The 18,898-nt window shown below is 42.9% G+C and overlaps 1 protein-coding gene across 1 annotated transcript in view; it reads right to left on the minus strand.

The window, feature by feature from the left end:
* The window catches only part of LOC126277941 (NADH dehydrogenase [ubiquinone] 1 beta subcomplex subunit 3), a 28,342-nt gene extending 11,467 nt beyond the window's left edge, over positions 1 to 16,875 (minus strand). Inside the window, exons 1-2 of the mRNA XM_049977535.1 lie at positions 16,781 to 16,875; positions 16,536 to 16,683 (exon numbers count right to left, since the gene is read on the minus strand). Coding sequence (XP_049833492.1) covers positions 16,536 to 16,681 — 146 coding nt within the window. The 5' untranslated portion in view covers positions 16,682 to 16,683; positions 16,781 to 16,875. The remainder of the gene's footprint in view (positions 1 to 16,535; positions 16,684 to 16,780) is intronic.
* Positions 16,876 to 18,898: the final 2,023 nt, after the last annotated feature.

An 18,898-nucleotide genomic window follows, 5' to 3' on the forward strand; every position in this document is an offset into this window, starting at 1 on the left:
GTCATCGGCTATGCATGCAAATGCGTGGGCCGGCCTTCAGAAATGCACAGGGAGGAAAAATGAGAAAGGGAAAAACAAAGAAAGGGAAAGGAAAGAAGACAGGTCTCAAACGCCGCAGCAGAGAAAAGGGTAAAGAGAAGAGGTAAGGAAAAGAGAAGGACAAAGGAAGGATGAAGACTTGCAAGCAGAGATAGTGAAGAATGCGTTACATTTTCGAGTGTCCGTCTCCGAACGTAGGCACAAAACATACTCCCAGAGGGGGAGAAAGGGAAGGAAAGAGGCGGAGGTGGGGGGCGAAGATGGGGGCTGGGAAAGGATGCGGAAAAGGAAGGTATGCAGCCCGGAAAGGAAGGAGGGCCACATTAGCACGGGGTCCCGAGCTTGCTATGCACATATCCACAAAAGAGTTGTGGACCCCCTGGGGGGGGGGGGGGGGGGGCGACCAGCATCCTGTGACTCCTTCAGCTACTAGCTGATATATCTGGTTACAGGCCAGCAGAAACCTTGGAGAAAAGTATCCCGAGGGATCTCTTCCTGACATGAGAAGCCAGATGAGGGTGATGTGTGTCTGGCTGACGGATGGAAATCTGCATCCACAGTGGGTGGAGAGGCATTACTCCCAAAGTGGGTATGGGGGTATGGGGCATCAGGAGGAGAACCCTCAACCATCAAGGGGCAGGCATAATCGAGTGGCTCTGAGATCTCATTGTAGGATTCATAATGAAGGGAGTACCGTCAGCAGAGACAGCAACATCATCATAGCTGTGGTGCACAACAATGTCGTGTGCAGGATGTAGATGCTCATACTTTTCTTGTTCTCCTGGTATGTCAGTCTGTCCAGAGTCCCATGTTCTTGTATTTTTTTTAATCTCTGAAGGACAGTGCAGTCTCATGAGTCAGGGGAAGTGCTCTCCGCAGCTAATGTAGAAAGTGTGAGGAGCACAAGGAATGTCCATCTGCAATCCCTACAGATTGTGCTGGCACTACAATGCATAGACAATGAATTGCCCTGAAAGACCAATATGAAGGCCCCGGTAGCAACCCTATTGTCCTATGGCCACCTATGGACACGATGGGCAAAGTGTACATCCCATCGCTCATAGTTGGTATGTAGCTCATCACCATACTGCAAGAGGAGGGCACAATGAAGACTGATGCCATGAATCATGTTTAGACTATTATGAGGAGTGATAGTCCCCAAAATGTTACCCAGCTTGTCACAAGCAAGCAACACCCATAACTAGGCAGGGATGTTGTTTTGATCAAAATTGATCCACTCTTCAATTTGGAGATGAAGCAACTGTCCCAAACTTGTCCTCTATAATCTCTACAAAGAATCAAGCCTTTGTGACCAAAAAATAATCCCCATCTGTGTTTCTTGTAGAAACCAGGTATTGGTGGTGGTGGTGGTGGGGGGGGGGGGGGGGGGGGGGGGGAGAGGAGTATTTCTCTGCTAATTGCTTAACCCAAAGTTCCTTCCATGACACAGCCATAGAGGGAAACATTTCGGGGTAATATCACTGTGTTGAAGGATTTCTTTCCTTCTGAAGAGACTGCTGGAGCCATGCGCCCACCAGTGGGAGCAAGCTTCATATGCAAATTATCTGCCATGGTACCACCCACTCCAAATGGGGTCTCTCCCCATGGGTACCACCCAGCCTCAGCAACACCTACCTGGCCAGCAACCTGTTGCTCAGAGTCCCTGTGCCCCAGTCACAATGGACACACACTCCTCGGCATGAATGGGGAGGTATCTCAGACTCCAACAGTGCGATCCCTGCAAGGTTAGGGGCTACTACTATGCAAGTTCTCAAAGACCCCTCACCACCACCACCACCACCACCACCACCACCACCACCACCAGATGGCTACCATGCTGGATTTTGGACATACTACCTTATTGGAAAGGTAGGATGTGGAGGTGCAAAAACACAGAGGTGGAACAGACACTGCATTTGGTGACCTTCGCTGCACAATCCGCACTTCTCAAAAATTTAGCAAAGTGGTGGCAAGTCAAACCCAACAGGGACTATCTGTTTATTAATGAAACCGTGTAGAGAGCACCAGAAGTGAAATGGAAAAACCAGTGTCCTGAATGATGCACCACATTCAATTAAGTTCTACACCAGAAAGACTATTCAATGGAAAGGCAGAGGGGGAAAGGGATAATGGAAGTACAGGCTTGCAGCACAGAAAGGGAAGTAGTGCTGCAAAGGCTGGAGCCATGTAGTAGCCGAGTACATATTCATAAAAGAGTTGGGAGCAGCCTGGGGAGGAAGGGGGGGGGGATTGGTACAGATTGGAGGAGCTGGTTGTTCAGGTGATGACTTATTAAGTTACTGGTGCTGTGTATTTCTGTGGAAGTGTTTCTAATAGTTTCATTCGTGGTTTTATAATGTTTTTGGGGGTCAGGTTAGCTGCAACCTTGAGCTCTTCTTAAGAGAAGATTTAGTACTGTGTGCTCCAATACAGTGCTACAGATATCAAATATAGTATGGGTGTGGTTTCTCTTAAAGCCTCTCAATATGAAAAATTCCATTCTACAGAACTCTGAATTCTACAGAGCCTAGACAGTTTCCGTTTTTTGTAGCAACTGGTATCAGCTCCTCTGACAAAGTATGACATTCTTTCTTATTGCTATTTCTCCCTGCTAGGTAGCTACACATTACAATAAGGTAAGTTGGTCAAAGTGTGTGAATGAAATTAAAAATGCCACCATGAGAAGTTTACTTTTTGAAAAAACACTTAGTACGGCACTTTATTTATGTGGTACATACATAAATAGTGGTTACAATTTAATCAACCTAAGATAGTACTTTTACAACTGTTTTAATTTCACACAGTAGTGCATGATTCAGCTTGGGGAGTATTCAGAAGAAATGCCGTCATATTTGAAGTGATATTGTCACCACTAATGGTGTAGCAGTGGGTGGTGAACTGTGCATAGACAGTTTATCTGAAGAATTGGAAGAAGCCCACAATAAGAAAAATCACAACATGTCCTCATCGGCTTTGTCCAGCTGCTCATCCAGAAGTAACGTGAATTTACTTTTTAGTTCTCTTATGCATTGCACAAAATTTCCTAAGATCAGGGAGCATAGATTGACAAAAAATATCTAGTCAGAATCATTAGCTGATGACTCCTAGTTTCTTCATTTCGGTAAGTTTTTCATATCCCACTTCAGCTTCTATCACAGCATATGAGAAGGGGAAACAGGAGAACTTATGCTGGTGCCAATAACATTGCTTTTGGCATCTAGCTACCAACCTTATCATAGAAAACCTCAAATATATATCTCTTTCTCATACTTTCCAAATAATGGAAAAACAATTTTGATATATTAGCTATAGTTCATATGCAGCCATGACCTAAAAGCCATCAAACAAACTGCCCCATGACTACATACTTCATTGCAAGCTTTCCAAAATATGCCTAGTGATTTACTTATCTGAGAAATGACAGTAACTATTGGTAATAACGAGAAGAAAACCAGTTCATTACAAAGCCATGATGTCAGACAATAAGACTTGGATAAATAAATTATTATTTATTGAATAGTTTCCTCAAAAATGAATGTGAAGTACTGCGTGGTGGGGAATGCACTGATATACCGAGACAGTGGTATTTAATTTTTTATGCAAAAGTTTTATTGAGAAAGTAACTACAGAGATGGGTGTAGCTTTGCTTCGTATACATAAAACAAATGCTTTCTAGGCACATCAGATGACATGAATTTCCCTGGTCATGCATCTTAAGACAAGTTGCATGGGATGGTCAGCATTCTATATCGCTATGGGCGATACTGAGACATATGTTGGCTGCTGCCCCAGTGCGAACCAGTTGAGCTGCTTGAACTACATTCCTATTGACATGGCCAATGCAGGTTGGTTCTGCATCATACCCCAAGTTGCACCACATATCTTGTCTTACCGTATCACCTCAGAGTGAACTATGGCTAAAGTTTGTTGATGAGAAAAATGTACTTATCAAACGTCAATCTTCAACCTTACCAACACAGCTCAGTAGACAGCTGCACAGGCCTACAACTGGTCCATAGTGAACAGGTTGTCTTAACCTAATAAGGGCAAATATTTTGTGATTTTATAAAAGCAAAAATGACCTGCTACAAACAGAAATAGACATTAATAGTCATACACTAAATGAAAAACTGTGTGTAAAATTCCATTTGGTCCAGCTTGGGGAAAAAAAAAAAAAAAAAAAAAAAAAAAAAAAAAAAAAAAAAAAAGAGAGAGAGAGAGAGAGAGAGAGAAGGGGGGGGGGCGCACATCGATTAACTAATGAAGCTCAGTTCAGCACATTTTGCCACTAAATGAATCTATTTTGTTGAACCAAAGACAAGTTAATTGATTTATTTAGTACATCTTCACTTTCTGTTACATGGAATCCACCACTGGGGAAGTGGAATTTTTATATATCGGTATCGCCCTTTCAGGCACTGAAGCACAACAAAACAAGAGAGCTGTTTGAGAGATCTTTAATGCACTGAAGCAATGAAACTGTGTTCCACAGTTTCTGAGGCCACCACGCCGTACTATGTGGATTTTGTATTCATACTTGCTTATTCTGCAAATATGCAGTTTAAATGCTGCTGTTGTCATCATCTTCAGTCCAAAAACAGGTTTGATGCAGCTCCCCATGCTACTCCACCCCCTGCATGCCTCTTCGTCTCTGAGAACTACTGCAACATACATCCTTCTGAATCTGCTTACTGTCCTAGCCTCCCTCTAAGATTTGTACCCCCCCCCCCCCCCCATTTCCCTGCAGTACTAAACTGGTGACTCCTTGATGCCTCAGAATGTGTTCTACTAACTGATCCCTTCTTTTAGTCAGGTTGTACAACAGCTTTCTCTTCTCCCCAATTCAATTCAGTACCTCCTCATTAGTTACATGATCTACCCATCTAATCTTCAGCATTCTTCTGTACCACCACATTTCAAAATTTCTATTCTCTTGTTGTCTAAACTGTTTATTATCCATGCTTCACTTCGACACATGGTTACACTCCATAAAAATACTTTCAGAAGGGACTTCCTGACTCTTCAATCTATACTAGACGTCAACAAATTTCTCTTCTTCAGAAAGGGTTTTCCTGCCATATCCTCTCTACTTCGACCATCATCAGTTATTTTGCTCCCCAAATAGCAAAACTCCTTTACTACTTTGTGTCTCATTTCCTAATCTAATTCCCTCAGCATCACTCGACTTAATTCGACTACATTCCATTATCCTCGTTTTGCTTTTGTTGTTCATCTTCTGTCCATTCCATTCAATTGCTCTTCCAAGACCTCTGCTGCCTCTGACAAAATTACAATGTCACTGGTAAACCTCAAAGTTTTTATTTCTTCTCTATGGATTTTAATTCCTACACAACATTTTTCTTTTGTTTCCTTTACTGTCTGCTCAATACACAGATTGAGTAACATTGGGGATAAGCTACAACCCTGTCTCACTCCCTTCTCAACCACTGCTACCTTTCCATGCCCCCGACTTTCATAGCTGCCATCTGGTATCTGTACAAATTGTAAACGGCCTTTTGCTTCTCCTATTTTACCCCTACCACCTCCAGAATTTGAAAGAGAGTATTCCAGTCAATATTGTCAAAATCTTTCTATTGTAAGTCTACAAATGCTTTTCCTAACCTATCTTCTAAGACAAGTCGTAGGGACAATGTTGCCTTCCGTGTTCCTACATTTCTCTGGAATACAAACTGATCTTCCCTGAGGTTGGCTTCTAACAGGTTTTCAATTCTTCTGCAAAGGATTTATGTTAGTATTTTGCATTCATGACTCATTAAACTGCGAGTTTGGTAATTTCCACAACTGTCAGCACATGTTTTCTTTGGAATTGGAATTACTCTATTCCTCTTTAAGTCTGCAGGTATTTCACCTGCCTCCTACATCTTGCTCACCAGATCAAAGAGTTTTGTCCTTGCTGGCTCTGTCACAGCTGTCAGTAGTTCTAACAGAATGTTGTGTACACTTGGGGCCTTGTTTCGACTTAAGTCTTTCAGTGCTCTGTCAAATTCCTCACCTAGTATTTTATCAGTCTCATCTTATCTTCATCTACGTCCTCTTCCATTTCCATAATGCTGCCCTCAAGTACATCGCCCTTGTATAGACCCTCTACATACTCCTTCCACCTTTCTGTTTTCCCTTCTTTGCTTAGAACTGGGTTTCCATCTGAGCTCCTGATATTCATACAAGTCGTTCTCTTTTCTCCAAAGGTCTCTTTAATTTTCCTGTGAACAGTATCTATCATACCCCGAGTGGTATATGCCTATACATCCATCTGTCCTCTAGTCACCCCTCCTTAGCCATTTTGCACTTCCTGTTGATCTAATTTTTGAGACGTTTGTATTCCTTTTCACCTGCTTCATTTATTGTATTTTTATATTTTCTCCTTTCATCAATTAAATTCAATATCTCTTCTGTTACCCAAGGATTTCTACTAGCCTCACCTTTTCACCTACTTTATCCTCTACTGCCTTTCATCGCTCAAAGCTACCCATTCTTCTTCTACTGTATTTCTTTCCCATGTTCTTGTCAATCATACCCTAATGCTCTCTCTGAAACACTCTACAACCTCTAGTTCTTTAAGTTTATCCAGGGCTGATATCCTTAAATTCCAGCCTTTTTGCAATTTCTTCAGTTTTAATCTACAGTTCATAACTAACAAATTGTCATCAAGAGTCCACATCTGCCCCTGGAAATGCCTTACAATTTAAAACCTGGTTCCTGAATCTCTGGCTTATCATTATATAATCTATCTATGTCTACAAGCCTCTTACACATATACCCCTGGAAATGCCTTACAATTTAAAACCTGGTTCCTGAATCTCTGGCTTATCATTATATAATCTATCTATGTCTACAAGCCTCTTACACATATACAAAATTCTTTCAGGGTTGTTAAAGCAAGTGTTAGCTATGATTAGGTTATGCTATGTGCAGAATTCAACCTGTCAACTTTGTTCCTAATTTTTTTTATTCATTATTAAACCTACTCCTGCATTACCCCTATTTGATTTTGTATTTATAACACTGTATTTACCTGACCAGAAATCTTGTTCCTCCTGCCACCGAACTTCACTAATTCCCACTATATCTAACTGTAACCTAGCCATTTCCCTTTTTAAATTTTCTAACCTACCAGCCTAATTAAGGGCTCTGACATTCCATGTTCCGATCTGTAGAATGCCAGTTTTATTTCTCCTGATAATGACATCCTACTGAGTAGTCCCCACCTGGAGATCTGAATGGAGGACTATTTTACCCAAGAGGATGCCATCCTCATTTGACCATACAGTATAGTTGCATGCCCTCGGGAAGAAGTAGGCTGTAGTTGCCCCTCGCTTTCAGCCGTTCGCAGTACCAGCACAGCAAGGCCACTTTGGTTGATGTTATAAGGCCTGATCAATCATCCAGACTGTTGCCCCTGCAACTACTGAGAAGGCTGCTGCCCCTCTCCAGGAACCACATGTTTGTCTGGCCTCTCAACAGACCCCTCCATTGTGGTTGCACCTACGGTACCGCTATCTGTATTGCTAAAGCACGCAAGCCTCCCCACCAACAGCAAGGTCCATGGTTCATGGGATGGGGCTGACAAGATGACAGACACAAATAGTTGGTGTGGAGAATGGCAGCTGCCTCAAAAAGTAGAAAAATGTAGGTTAATGAGAATTACTAGGAAAAACAAACACACAATGTCTGGACACAGCATTAGTAATTAGTACCAATTAAGGTACTAACTCCACAATACCTATCACCCAAAATCCAGCATATTTACCTACAACTGACAACACACCTTTTAAAAAATTCATAAATTGCATTAACAACCTGCATACTAAAGAAGAAAGAATGTAAAAATTTACCAGCAAATGCAACTGACATACCTACACCCATATGCACAAAAAACAAAACAAGAGAGAAACCATAAATGCTACCTGTTTCAACACAGTTTGGTCATCAACGCCCTTCTCTTGAACACAAAACTCAATTGACTACCGATAGCAAAAATAACAACACAATCTGTTAAATGGTCACTCAAACCGGGAACCCCTCCAGATTGAATGCCATACACTGACCCCACTTACCCACGGACCAAGACGCAGCAAACATGGTGAGTCCCATACATCTTCTGCCAACATGACACTTCACATTCTCACCAATTAGACTGAACTAATGTATGAATTTAATTGTGGTCAGCATGTCATCCCCCTTTGTGGCACACAGCAACATACTTGTGAAATTATTTGTTGTACACCAATAAAAATAAATTAAATAAAATTTAAACCTATGATCACTAACAATATGCCATGCCAATAATTCCGAATCTGATTGGTTGGTTGGTTTGAGGGGAGTAAAGGGACCAGACTGCTACGGTCATCGTTTCCTTTTTCCAAAACTTAAAAACACCCACAGAGAATAAAAGCGAACAAGGAAAAGATGACAGACGACACAGGACAAGAGAAACTGAGACAAAGACCTAACAAAACATATTAAAATCACACAGTGTGTGACAGCGGTTGGCCGAAAAAGAGAGAGAGAGAGAGAGAGAGAGAGAGAGAGAGAGAGAGAGAGAGAGAGAGAGAGAGTGAGAGAGAGAAAAGAAAAGCCAACCACCGAGAAACACATTAAAAATTCAGACTAAAACCGTAGGCCAAAGGCCAGACACGACACAAAATATAGACAAACACTTAGATCATGTGATAAAAGCCCCCTGCCCAAATAAAATGCAAATCTAAGTCCGCCATGGCAGAGTCATCTGTTAAAAGGGCAGGGAGCGTATCAGGCAGCGCTAACGTCTACCTGAGCACAGTTAAAAGGCGCCACTCCAACAAAATGTGGACCACAGACAAAACTAGCCACAGCGACATAGAAGGTGGCTCTCACGGCACAATAAGTGGCCGTGCATCAGCCAAGTGTGCCCAATGCGCAGCCGGCAGAGGACAACAGACTCCTTGCGAGAGACCCGCATGGGTGACCGCCACACAGTCGTCGTCTCCTTGATAGGACGGAGTTTGTTTGGCATAGACAGGTTGCGCCATTCAGTGTCCCATAAATCAAAAATTTTGTAGCGTAAGATTGCCTGCAAATCAGTCACCGGGAGGCCAATCTCCAGAGATGGTTTACTGGAGGCCTCTTTCACAAGGCAGTCAACATTTTCATTTTCATTTTGGATGAAAATCGGCAGTGGACCCTGAAGACCCCAACCATGAAGTGTAGAGAGGATGTGATGACACCATGTCGTATCATACGCCTCCCGCATGTCGAAAAAGACAGCGAACAGGTGCTGACGGCAGGCAAAGGCTGTACGGATGGCTGACTCACGGCTCACCAGATTGTAGGAGGCAGAGCGGCCTTTACAGAACCCACCTTGAGACGGAGCCAGAAGGCCCCAAGACTCGAGTACCCAACTCAACTGCCGGCTCACCATCCGTTCAAGCAACTTGCAAAGAACATTGGTGAGGCAAATGGGGTGGTAGCTGTCCACCTCCAAAGGGTTCTTGCCAGGTTTCAAAACGGGGATGACAATGCTTTCCCGCCATTGTGACGGAAACTCACCCTCGACCCAAATACGATTGTACAGGTCGAGGAGGCATCACTGGCAGTCCACTGAAAGGTGTTTCAGCATCTGACAGTGGATGCGATCCATCCCAGGAGCGATGTCAGGGCAAGTGGCTAGGGCACTGTGAAATTCCCACTCACTGAAGGGAACATTGTAGGAGTCAGGATGGTGGGTGCAAAATGAAAGACTCCGACATTCAATCCGCTCTTTAATGGAGCAGAAGGCCAATGGGTAAATCACAGAAGCAGAACTCAGAGCAATTACGTCCGAGTTAGTACAAACTGCTCCATTCAGTGAGAGCGCAGGGACGCTGACAGGGGTCCGATAGTCATAGAGGCATCTAATCTTGGCCCAGACCTGCGATGGAGAGACATGGAGGTCAATGGTGGACACACACTGCTCCCAGCACTCCCACTTGGAGGATAAGGCAGCGGGCCTGCACACGCAGCCGTTTGAAGACGATGAGAAGTTCTATGGAGGGATGTCGCTTGCGACGCTGGAATGCCCACTGGCGATCTTTAATCGCTTCAGCGATCGCAGGCAACCACCAAGGCACAGTCCTCCGTCGAGGGGAGCCAGAAGAACTGGGAATGACAGATTCTGTGGCAGTAACGATGCTGGTGGTGACCGAGTGAACCACCGTATCAATGGCTTCTTTAGAAACAGGGAGGAAAACAGGTCCCAGTCAGCCTTATTCATAGCCCATCTGCAAGGGCGCCCAGAAGAGTGTCGCTGTGGCAGGGACAGAAAGATCGGAAAGTGGTCACCACCACACAGCTCGTCATGCACACTCCATTGGACAGAAGGTAAGAGGCTAGGGCTGCAGATCGAAAGCTGGCGGAGTACGTGTATGCCACACTGAAATGTGTGGAGGCACCATCATTTAAAATCAAAAGGTCTAGCTGTGTCAATACACTCTCAATAGTGGCGCCTCGACCTGTTGCCACTGACCCACCCCACAGAGGGTTATGGGCGTTGAAGTCGCCAAGTAACAGGAAAGGCGCCGGCAGTTGCACTATCAGCGCAGCCAGGGCATGCTGCAGGACATCACCATCAGGTGGAAGGTAAAGACTGCCCGGTAAAAGCCTGTGGCGTCCACACCCAAACAGCGACAGCCTCTAAAGGTGTTTGCAGAGGGACAGACTCGTTGTGAAGGGAGTGAAGAACATAGATGCAGATTCCACCTGATACCCTTTCATAAGCAACCTGGTTCCTATAATAATGCCAATAACCATGGGGGGCGGGGGTTCACATCTCTGGAAACCAAGTTTCTTGTAGAGCAAAGGGTGAAGGCTGGTAAGTTGTCGGAGCTCAGCTAGATAGTGGAAGAAACCGCTGCAGTTCCACTGGACAATGATATTGTCATGGCTGAGAAAGGCATGAAGGGACTGGAGAGGCAGTTTACGCCGCTGGGTCACCTGCTGCCTCTGATAGAGCACCTGTGCAAGTGCTATCCATTGCGTCTGAGGGACCGGTGAGATCAAGGTCCTTAGCGGACACAAGAATCTCCACCTCATCCTCAGACGGAGAGCTTGTAGGTAGCGGTGGAGTAGGTGCCACCGCAGGTGCCTTGTTCTTACGGCTATTCAATGTCGTTTTCTCTCACTGCTCCTTTGGTTGCTGTTGCTGAGAGGGCTTATTGGAGTCAGTCTCCAGGACCGAAGACAATCGCGAAGCTTGATGACCAGCGACCTGTGGCTTCTTCAGCAACTGGTTGGAACCTAGGAAGGGAGTGATCCAAGGGATCCCTTCCGAGAGAGAGAAGCTGAAGAAGACTTACGCTTCTCCAGCTTAGAAGTGGGGACTGGTGTCCCCGGTGGTTGAGGGGGACCTGCTCTCGAGGTAGGTGGTGATGGAGCAACAGCGAGAGAAGTGGCCCCCATCGACAAGGAGGCAGGTAAGGTCCTCTGACTCTGAGAGCTGACTATATGTGGTGCAAATGATGGGGCTGGAGCAGGAGTGACAGTGGAAGCATAAGATAACATGCACACGGGATGTAGCCGTTCAAATTTCCGCTTAGCCTCAGTGTAGGTCAGTCAGTCCAGGGTCTTGTGTTCCATGATTTGGCGTTCTTTCTGTAAGATCCTGCAGTCTGGCGAGCAAGGTGAATGAGGCTCTCCACAGTTGACAGGCAGGGCACATGGAGTATCAGGATGAGATGGGCACCCACAATCTCGACGTGTGAGGCTGGAAGTACAGCGGGAAGACATATGCCCGAACTTCCAGCACTTAAAGCATCGCATCGGGGGAGGGATATAGGGCTTGACGTCACAATGGTAGACCATCACCTTGACCTTTTCCGGTAATGTATCACCCTTGAAGTCCAAGATGAAGGCACCGGTAGCAACCCGATTGTTCTTCGGACCCCGATGAACGCGCCGGACGAAATGAACACCTCTACGCTCTAAGTTGGCGCACAGCTCATCATCAGACTGCAAAAGTAGGTCCCCATGGAAAATAATACCCTGGACCATATTTAAACTCTTACTTGGTGTGATGGTAACGTTAACATCCCCAACTTGTCAGAAGCAAGTAACTTACGTGACTGGGTGGAGGATGCCGTTTTTATCAAAACTGACCCACCTCCCCAAACTTGTCCTCTAAATGCTCTACAAAGAACTGAGGCTTCACTGATACAAAGGATTCCCATCAGCTCTGGTACAGACGAGATACCTGAGCGAATACATGTCACTGTCGTTCATTGCCTTTCGTTCCACCCAATTTGCGGCCAGGGATGGGAACGATTTGGGGTCATAAACGTTAGCTTTAAAATGAGCCCTCGAATGCTTAGAGACTGCTGGTGGCTGGCCACCAGCAAGAGATGATGTGCCACACTTCACTGCGTGTCATCCACCCTGATGCCACCTACTCCGACCAAGGGCCCTCCCCATGGGCGCCACCCAGCCACAGCAAGTGCAATCTGGCAGGATGGCCATTGCTGGGAGTCCTGATGCCCAAGGAGATGGGCATCTACTCCTTGGCATACATGAGGAGTGAATGGCGCACGCATCAGTAGAGCGATCCCTGTGTTGTCAGGAGGCTACAACCAACAGGGTACACGGCGGCCCCACCACAACGGACTGGCTACCGTGCTGGATCTTAGGTGCAAAAATGTCCAAGGTCGTCGTCGCAGCAAAAGCAACACTGCACAGTGCAGCGTGGTTAATCGCATCCAAGGATGTATCCTCGCCCAAGAGATGGAAAACGAGTGAGACAGCATTGCAACAACGAGAAAGCCGGCTAAAGGTCTCAATGCATGACTGATACAGTGCACCATTCAAGGCGCCATTCCCCAATTGGCTAACTCTTTGGAAGAATTTAGAAAGATGGAGGTCAAACCCGAGAGGGGACCATCACATAAGGCCAAAACGTTCGAGAATCCTTTCAGTCACCTCTTACGACAGGGAGGAGTACCGCGGGCCTATTCTTGCCTCCGAACCCGCAGGGGGCTCTGAATCTGAAAACTAATCTGCTCCCTTAACTGCCAACATGAATATAACACTAACACACTGCTGCAAACACTTCCGATATCATTCTTACCAATGGTACAAAAGACTCCAGCGAGTTATTACCATCATTCAAAAACAATTTAGAATCAAACATCCCACACTAGAAAACACCGTCACATACTGTAAAACCCCTCTGCAAATCAGAATCATTTAAAATACACCAAGCCACCATGACATCACAGAACAAAACAGTCATTGATGAAGGCAAATGGGTGGTACCACAATGTATGGTTGGGTTTTAGGTCTAACTCAGTTCTGTACAAGCAAGATACAGTTTCAAAAGCAACAGCACAAAGAAGAAAAATATGTAAAGCAGACCGTTCAAAAGTCTTGGGTCTGCAAACCATCAGAACTTTTAATCACATGATATTCTCAAACACCTTAGTTCAGTAAGAATTGTTCCATGTGCAATTATTGTTTTCAGTGATTTGATGACTCAAAAGTGACTTCCCCACTTCCATTCATTGACACCATGCAGAATAATTTTCACATTAACTTAAGTGTCATACCTTCCAACCTAACATCAGTCTCACCCACGCCTACATTTTAAAAACTATTATAGATATACAGGAAACATTGTCAGTGTTGTATTCTCTTTCTATCAGGATATCTTGCAGGATATCACATGCCGCGTCATTATTCAATTGGATGAAGCAAGCACTCAGTATCTATAAGTTCAGTGTATCCCAAGTTTCTGGGTCAATTCTATGTACAGGCAAAAATTATTCATGTCAAACAAACATGCTCTGACAATAGTATCTGGTATCCTTCCTCAAATTACATCCAAGCAACTATTTAAAGAATTAAGCATGCTAACAACCACCATTCAGTACACGGGCTTTTTGTACAAAGGATCAGGCATGATTTGTAAATGATAGTAACAACCATACAATGAAGGCTTTCATGACCAGATGTTTCAGGTGCCGAGAATTCTTCCGGGTTGTATGGCCGTAGTCCATGGAACTCTTCTATCCCTGACAGCAAGACTTAGTACAACCAGGAGCACCTCCTAAGATATACAACGCAGCTTTGGACATAATGTCAGGGATAGAAGAGCTCCATTGGCCATGGCCATACAACCCGGAAGAAATCTCTATAGTAACAAGACTCGTAATATAATATTAGGAACAAATTTAGCCCTCACTATCCATAACCAAGCCTTGACAACCTACCCCATGAATAAAAGGTGATGCCACATAACGAAACTTTTAAAAATGAACTTTAATCACTTCTGATATTCTTCACAGGTTTGCAGCTGGATCATGTCGCCGTCCAGACACTTATGGTTGACAACACCTACTCCATAAAGAAAATCTTCATGGACAACATGCATATAGTTATGTTACACTTATTGAAATTTACCAAGCGGGAAAGCGCCGGCAGACAGGCACATGAACAAAACACACACACAGAATTACTAGCTTTCGCAACCGATGGTTGCTTCTTCAGGAAGGAGAGGGAAAGACGAAAGGATGTGGGTTTTAAGGGAGAGGGTAAGGAGTCATTCCAATCCCGGGAGCGGAAAGACTTTCCTTAGGGGAAAAAAAGGACAGGTGTACACTCGCGCACACACACACATATCCATCCGCACATACACTGTGTATGTGTGTGTGTGTGCGAGTGTACACCTGTCCTTTTTTTTCCCCTAAGGAAAGTCTTTCCGCTCCCGGGATTGGAATGACTCCTGACCCTCTCCCTTAAAACCCACATCCTTTCGTCTTTCCCTCTCCTTCCTGAAGAAGCAACCATCGGTTGCGAAAGCTAGTAATTCTGTGTGTGTGTTTGTGTGTTTTGTTCATGTGCCTGTCTGCCGGCGCTTTCCCGCTTGGTAAGTCTTGGAATCTTTGTTTTTAATATATTTTTCCCATGTGGAAGTTTCTTTCTATTTTATTTACTTATTGAAATTTGTTTTACATTAAGATGAAAATAGAAATCAATTATGTAAATGGCCAATATGACAAAAAATGTACATCTGTGAGTTCCACAATCATCATACACATGCAACGTAAGAAACTAAACTGAACATCTCGCACAGGTCCCCAAGAATCTTTCAATTCTCCCACTCAACTTTCCAGTACATTTACTCTTTAAAGGTTTACGTTGTAGATCATGGAAATCGATTTCTTCTGAAATGTGATTTGGACAGTCACAGTGCAAGACAAAAATAATTTCAACGTATATTTTGCCTCCTTGTGTTCAGAGTGTATTTGTGTACTTTGGGCAAAGGTACTGAATAAGCTGCTGCACGCAGATTGTGCAGTAGACTAATTAGAATGAGGTACATAACCAACATGCAATATTGAGTGGATCATGAGTAAATATGAAATAAATCATTAAAAACATGAAAATGATGTACACATCAGTAACTTGCTAACATGCATGAATATATGTGCACTATGAAACAGGAAGAAACGACGAAAAGTTTAGCAAAATTAAAAAGTGTAGTGAATAACAAAAAATTTTACCAATGAAGTTAAAACTTGGAGCTTCTGGAACTGCAAAATTCATTATATATGTGGATCACACACAATACAAAGTTAAGTGTTGAAGAAAACTGGGATACTGAGGCAGACCTATGTCTTAAATTGCTAGGATGAGATGTCCACGTGTGTGGCAACATAGCGAAAAAAAAATCTGAAGCTTTATACAGTTGGCAACACACCAGTTCTCCAGATAACGATTTTCACTAAATAGAAGTGAAAACAGTATTGTATTCAATTTCTAAAATATTAAAAAATACTGGCAAAACTTAAAACATGAAGGAAGAAATAAATATTACAGTTTAATGTCCCATCAGTAATGAAGTCATTAGAGGTGGATTGCTTCACCTCTAAAGGATTCAAGAGGAAATAATCCCTGCCTATTCAATGGAACCTTTCCAGCATTCGCCTTAAGCAATGTGGGGAAAAAAATCATGAGAAATCTAAATTAAAATACCTGGACAGGGATTTTTAACTGCCATCATCTAAAAACAAAGAGGCCAGTGCCATACCACTGCACCACCTGCTGTACTGAAAAACGGGAGAGAGTGATTAAATGGGCAAACTGACTAATTAGAGCATTGGGTATTTTTAAAAAAGTTAGAGAGAGACAAGTTCGAGCAACAGTGGAGCATTCACACGTCAAACATATACCGTAATAGCGTCGTTTCGTAACTGATACAGTAGCCTATTAATTTTTTTCTATAGATACAATCACAGCCATTATAACAAGCTGTGAAATTATTAAAACAGTGTAAATATTTCAATTTACAAATGCTTTTATCACCTATGGAGGGAAGACTCCAGCAACTACAAGAAAAAAAAGGATACATTTCACTTCACAAAACGATATTTTCGTCGCCTGCAGTGTGAGTTTGTCTACACCAAATACGTGAATATTATGCTCGGTTATTTTCATCGAACATTTTCATTTAAAAAATATACCGTATGCATTACCTGAGCCAGGGATCCTTAAGTCCCTTCTGTGCCAGAGCCTTTTGGACAGCTAACAACTGAGGACAATCTTCTACCTTGTATATTCGCCAATCCGGTACTTCATATGGTTTTCCATGTCCGTGCCCATGTCCATGATCTCCACCCATTACTAAGGAAAACCAATTTCTGATATTTCAAATTTACAAATAACACATGGAAAAACAATATAAGTCAGAAAGCTAAAATCATTGTATTATTTCACCTACTGTTATTTCTGCTAGAACCTGTGCAACGATACTACCTGCAGTAGCTTAGTGTTACTATCTTTGGTATCAGCTGTATGGGCATAGAGGTGTATGTTTATATAGGTCGATGTGTGTGGCAGTAGAGATATCGCAAGTTTTCGCACGCAGTTTAACACTTTTTTGCTCTTCACAGTGTTTACAGTTCCATGATTTACTATCTATAAAGTTCGAATGTTGACTGCTCGTAGCAGTATACATGCATGTTTTATGAATTTATTATGTATATCTAGGTATAATAACAACATAGTACAACGAAATGTGTCTACAGATGTATGAACAAATAAAATAAATATTAACCAGATATCACAGTTAAAGGCCAATTGACACTGGACGTATGTCACAGTACCGTCAAAAGATGTATTCACACTGTCCGTCACGTAGATCATAGATTTTTCTATGGTCGGTCACGTCACGGCACTTCTAATCAATTCAAGTCACTTGATCTCAACTTGCAAGGCTGTCCTCAACTGTTTTTTTATTGTTTTCTCGGCAATGACGATCTTTGAAAGATTGTTGTCAACTGTTTTTACGCCCAAAGTGCACATACACAATGTGGTAGCTCATGTACGTGGGTGTTAGAGTCCACATATGTACGAAATTGACGTTTGTTCGATTCAAATTGTTGGCAGCTTGCAGGGATAGCTTCTGTATTAGAGAAGGAAGACAGAAGTGCAAAACAACACAAAAAGTATGGGTCCAAAAAATACCATTAAGTGGTAGAGAAGGGAACTTCACACATTCAACAACGAACTCGAGAAAGAGTAATCTTAATTTTATATTTTAGGAAGTTCAAGCATAAGTTTTTTTCATTTTTTACGTCAAACTGGACCCAGAGTTACTAAAAGTTGCACTGTGTTACGAGTAGCCATCACATCCTGCGAAAAATTGGTTTGAGGTTGAACTGCTTGTCTACTGCAAATTTTTGTGCAGTAGTCATACATCCCTGAATACCTTTACCTTCGAGATTTGTAGGTTACCTTTCCGTCTTGCATTTGGCTTTTAATAGTTCAAGTGCCTTAGTTGTCTTGGGGTTAGGCGGTGGACCATGTAAATATTGTTGACCACTGACACTAGCTAAGCTGTTTCACATACAATCCAGGGAATTACTTAACAATAAATAAGCCTGCAACAAACACATTTAAAGAAACAACCCACATTGGCTAACAGTTTCAATCCATTTCTTTGTGAAACGGTACAAATGACTAAAAAAGAAATTCCATCTACTAGTCAATATGATTCTACCCATAGGACTTTTTTCACTTTAAGTTGGAGCCATGTTGCAATGCATTTTACTATAAGATATTAAATACTGTACTGGTATGCATAACAATCTACTTCCCAAAAGTAGTAGATGGCACGTAATTTAGTACACTCATGTTGTACAATTCAGACTGCTGCCTCACTGGTCCAATTAATCTTTCTTCATTTATTATATAGTTCAACAAATGGGATAACGAAACAAAACAATTTATAACGCATAAGGAGCAAAAATCAACTGATATTAACAACGAAAACCACAACAAAGATCTGATCCTGACCCAGTATCGAAAGGAAATAAACATGGGATCACGTTATCAAAAACAGACATATGCCATCAGCTGGCAAAACTTCCTTCCCGAGAAATCTTGACGGTTTAGTGACGTGACGTGATGGGACAGGACAGCCAGTGTGGATGCTGCTATTTGACATGCATTGTACAGTGTTTTGATGGGATGGTACATGATGTGATGTGACGGTCATTAGCAATTGGCCTTAATTTTGTCAATATTTCATCGACCAGTTACCAAGAACACACTAGATGAGACATTTAATTCATACCTAAAAATAATCGTACTTATTGCATTGTGCGAAATCGTTCTTACTTCTTTCCCACTTTTAAACAGCTAGTTGACAATTATAAAACTAGAAGAAAGAATGATTTTAATGGAGGAGCACATACCAAGACCCTAAATAGAAACACGTATTGTAGTGAAGTAAAGTAACGTCAGCAGTAATCAGAAACAATGGTGAGCACGGCGAGAATAACGCAGGTTCAGATGCAATGATCAGTCTGTGTGCATCTCATCCTCACAGGTAGAT

This window comes from Schistocerca gregaria, chromosome 6 (assembly GCF_023897955.1).
Source record: "Schistocerca gregaria isolate iqSchGreg1 chromosome 6, iqSchGreg1.2, whole genome shotgun sequence".
Classification (NCBI taxonomy): Eukaryota; Metazoa; Arthropoda; class Insecta; order Orthoptera; family Acrididae; genus Schistocerca; species Schistocerca gregaria.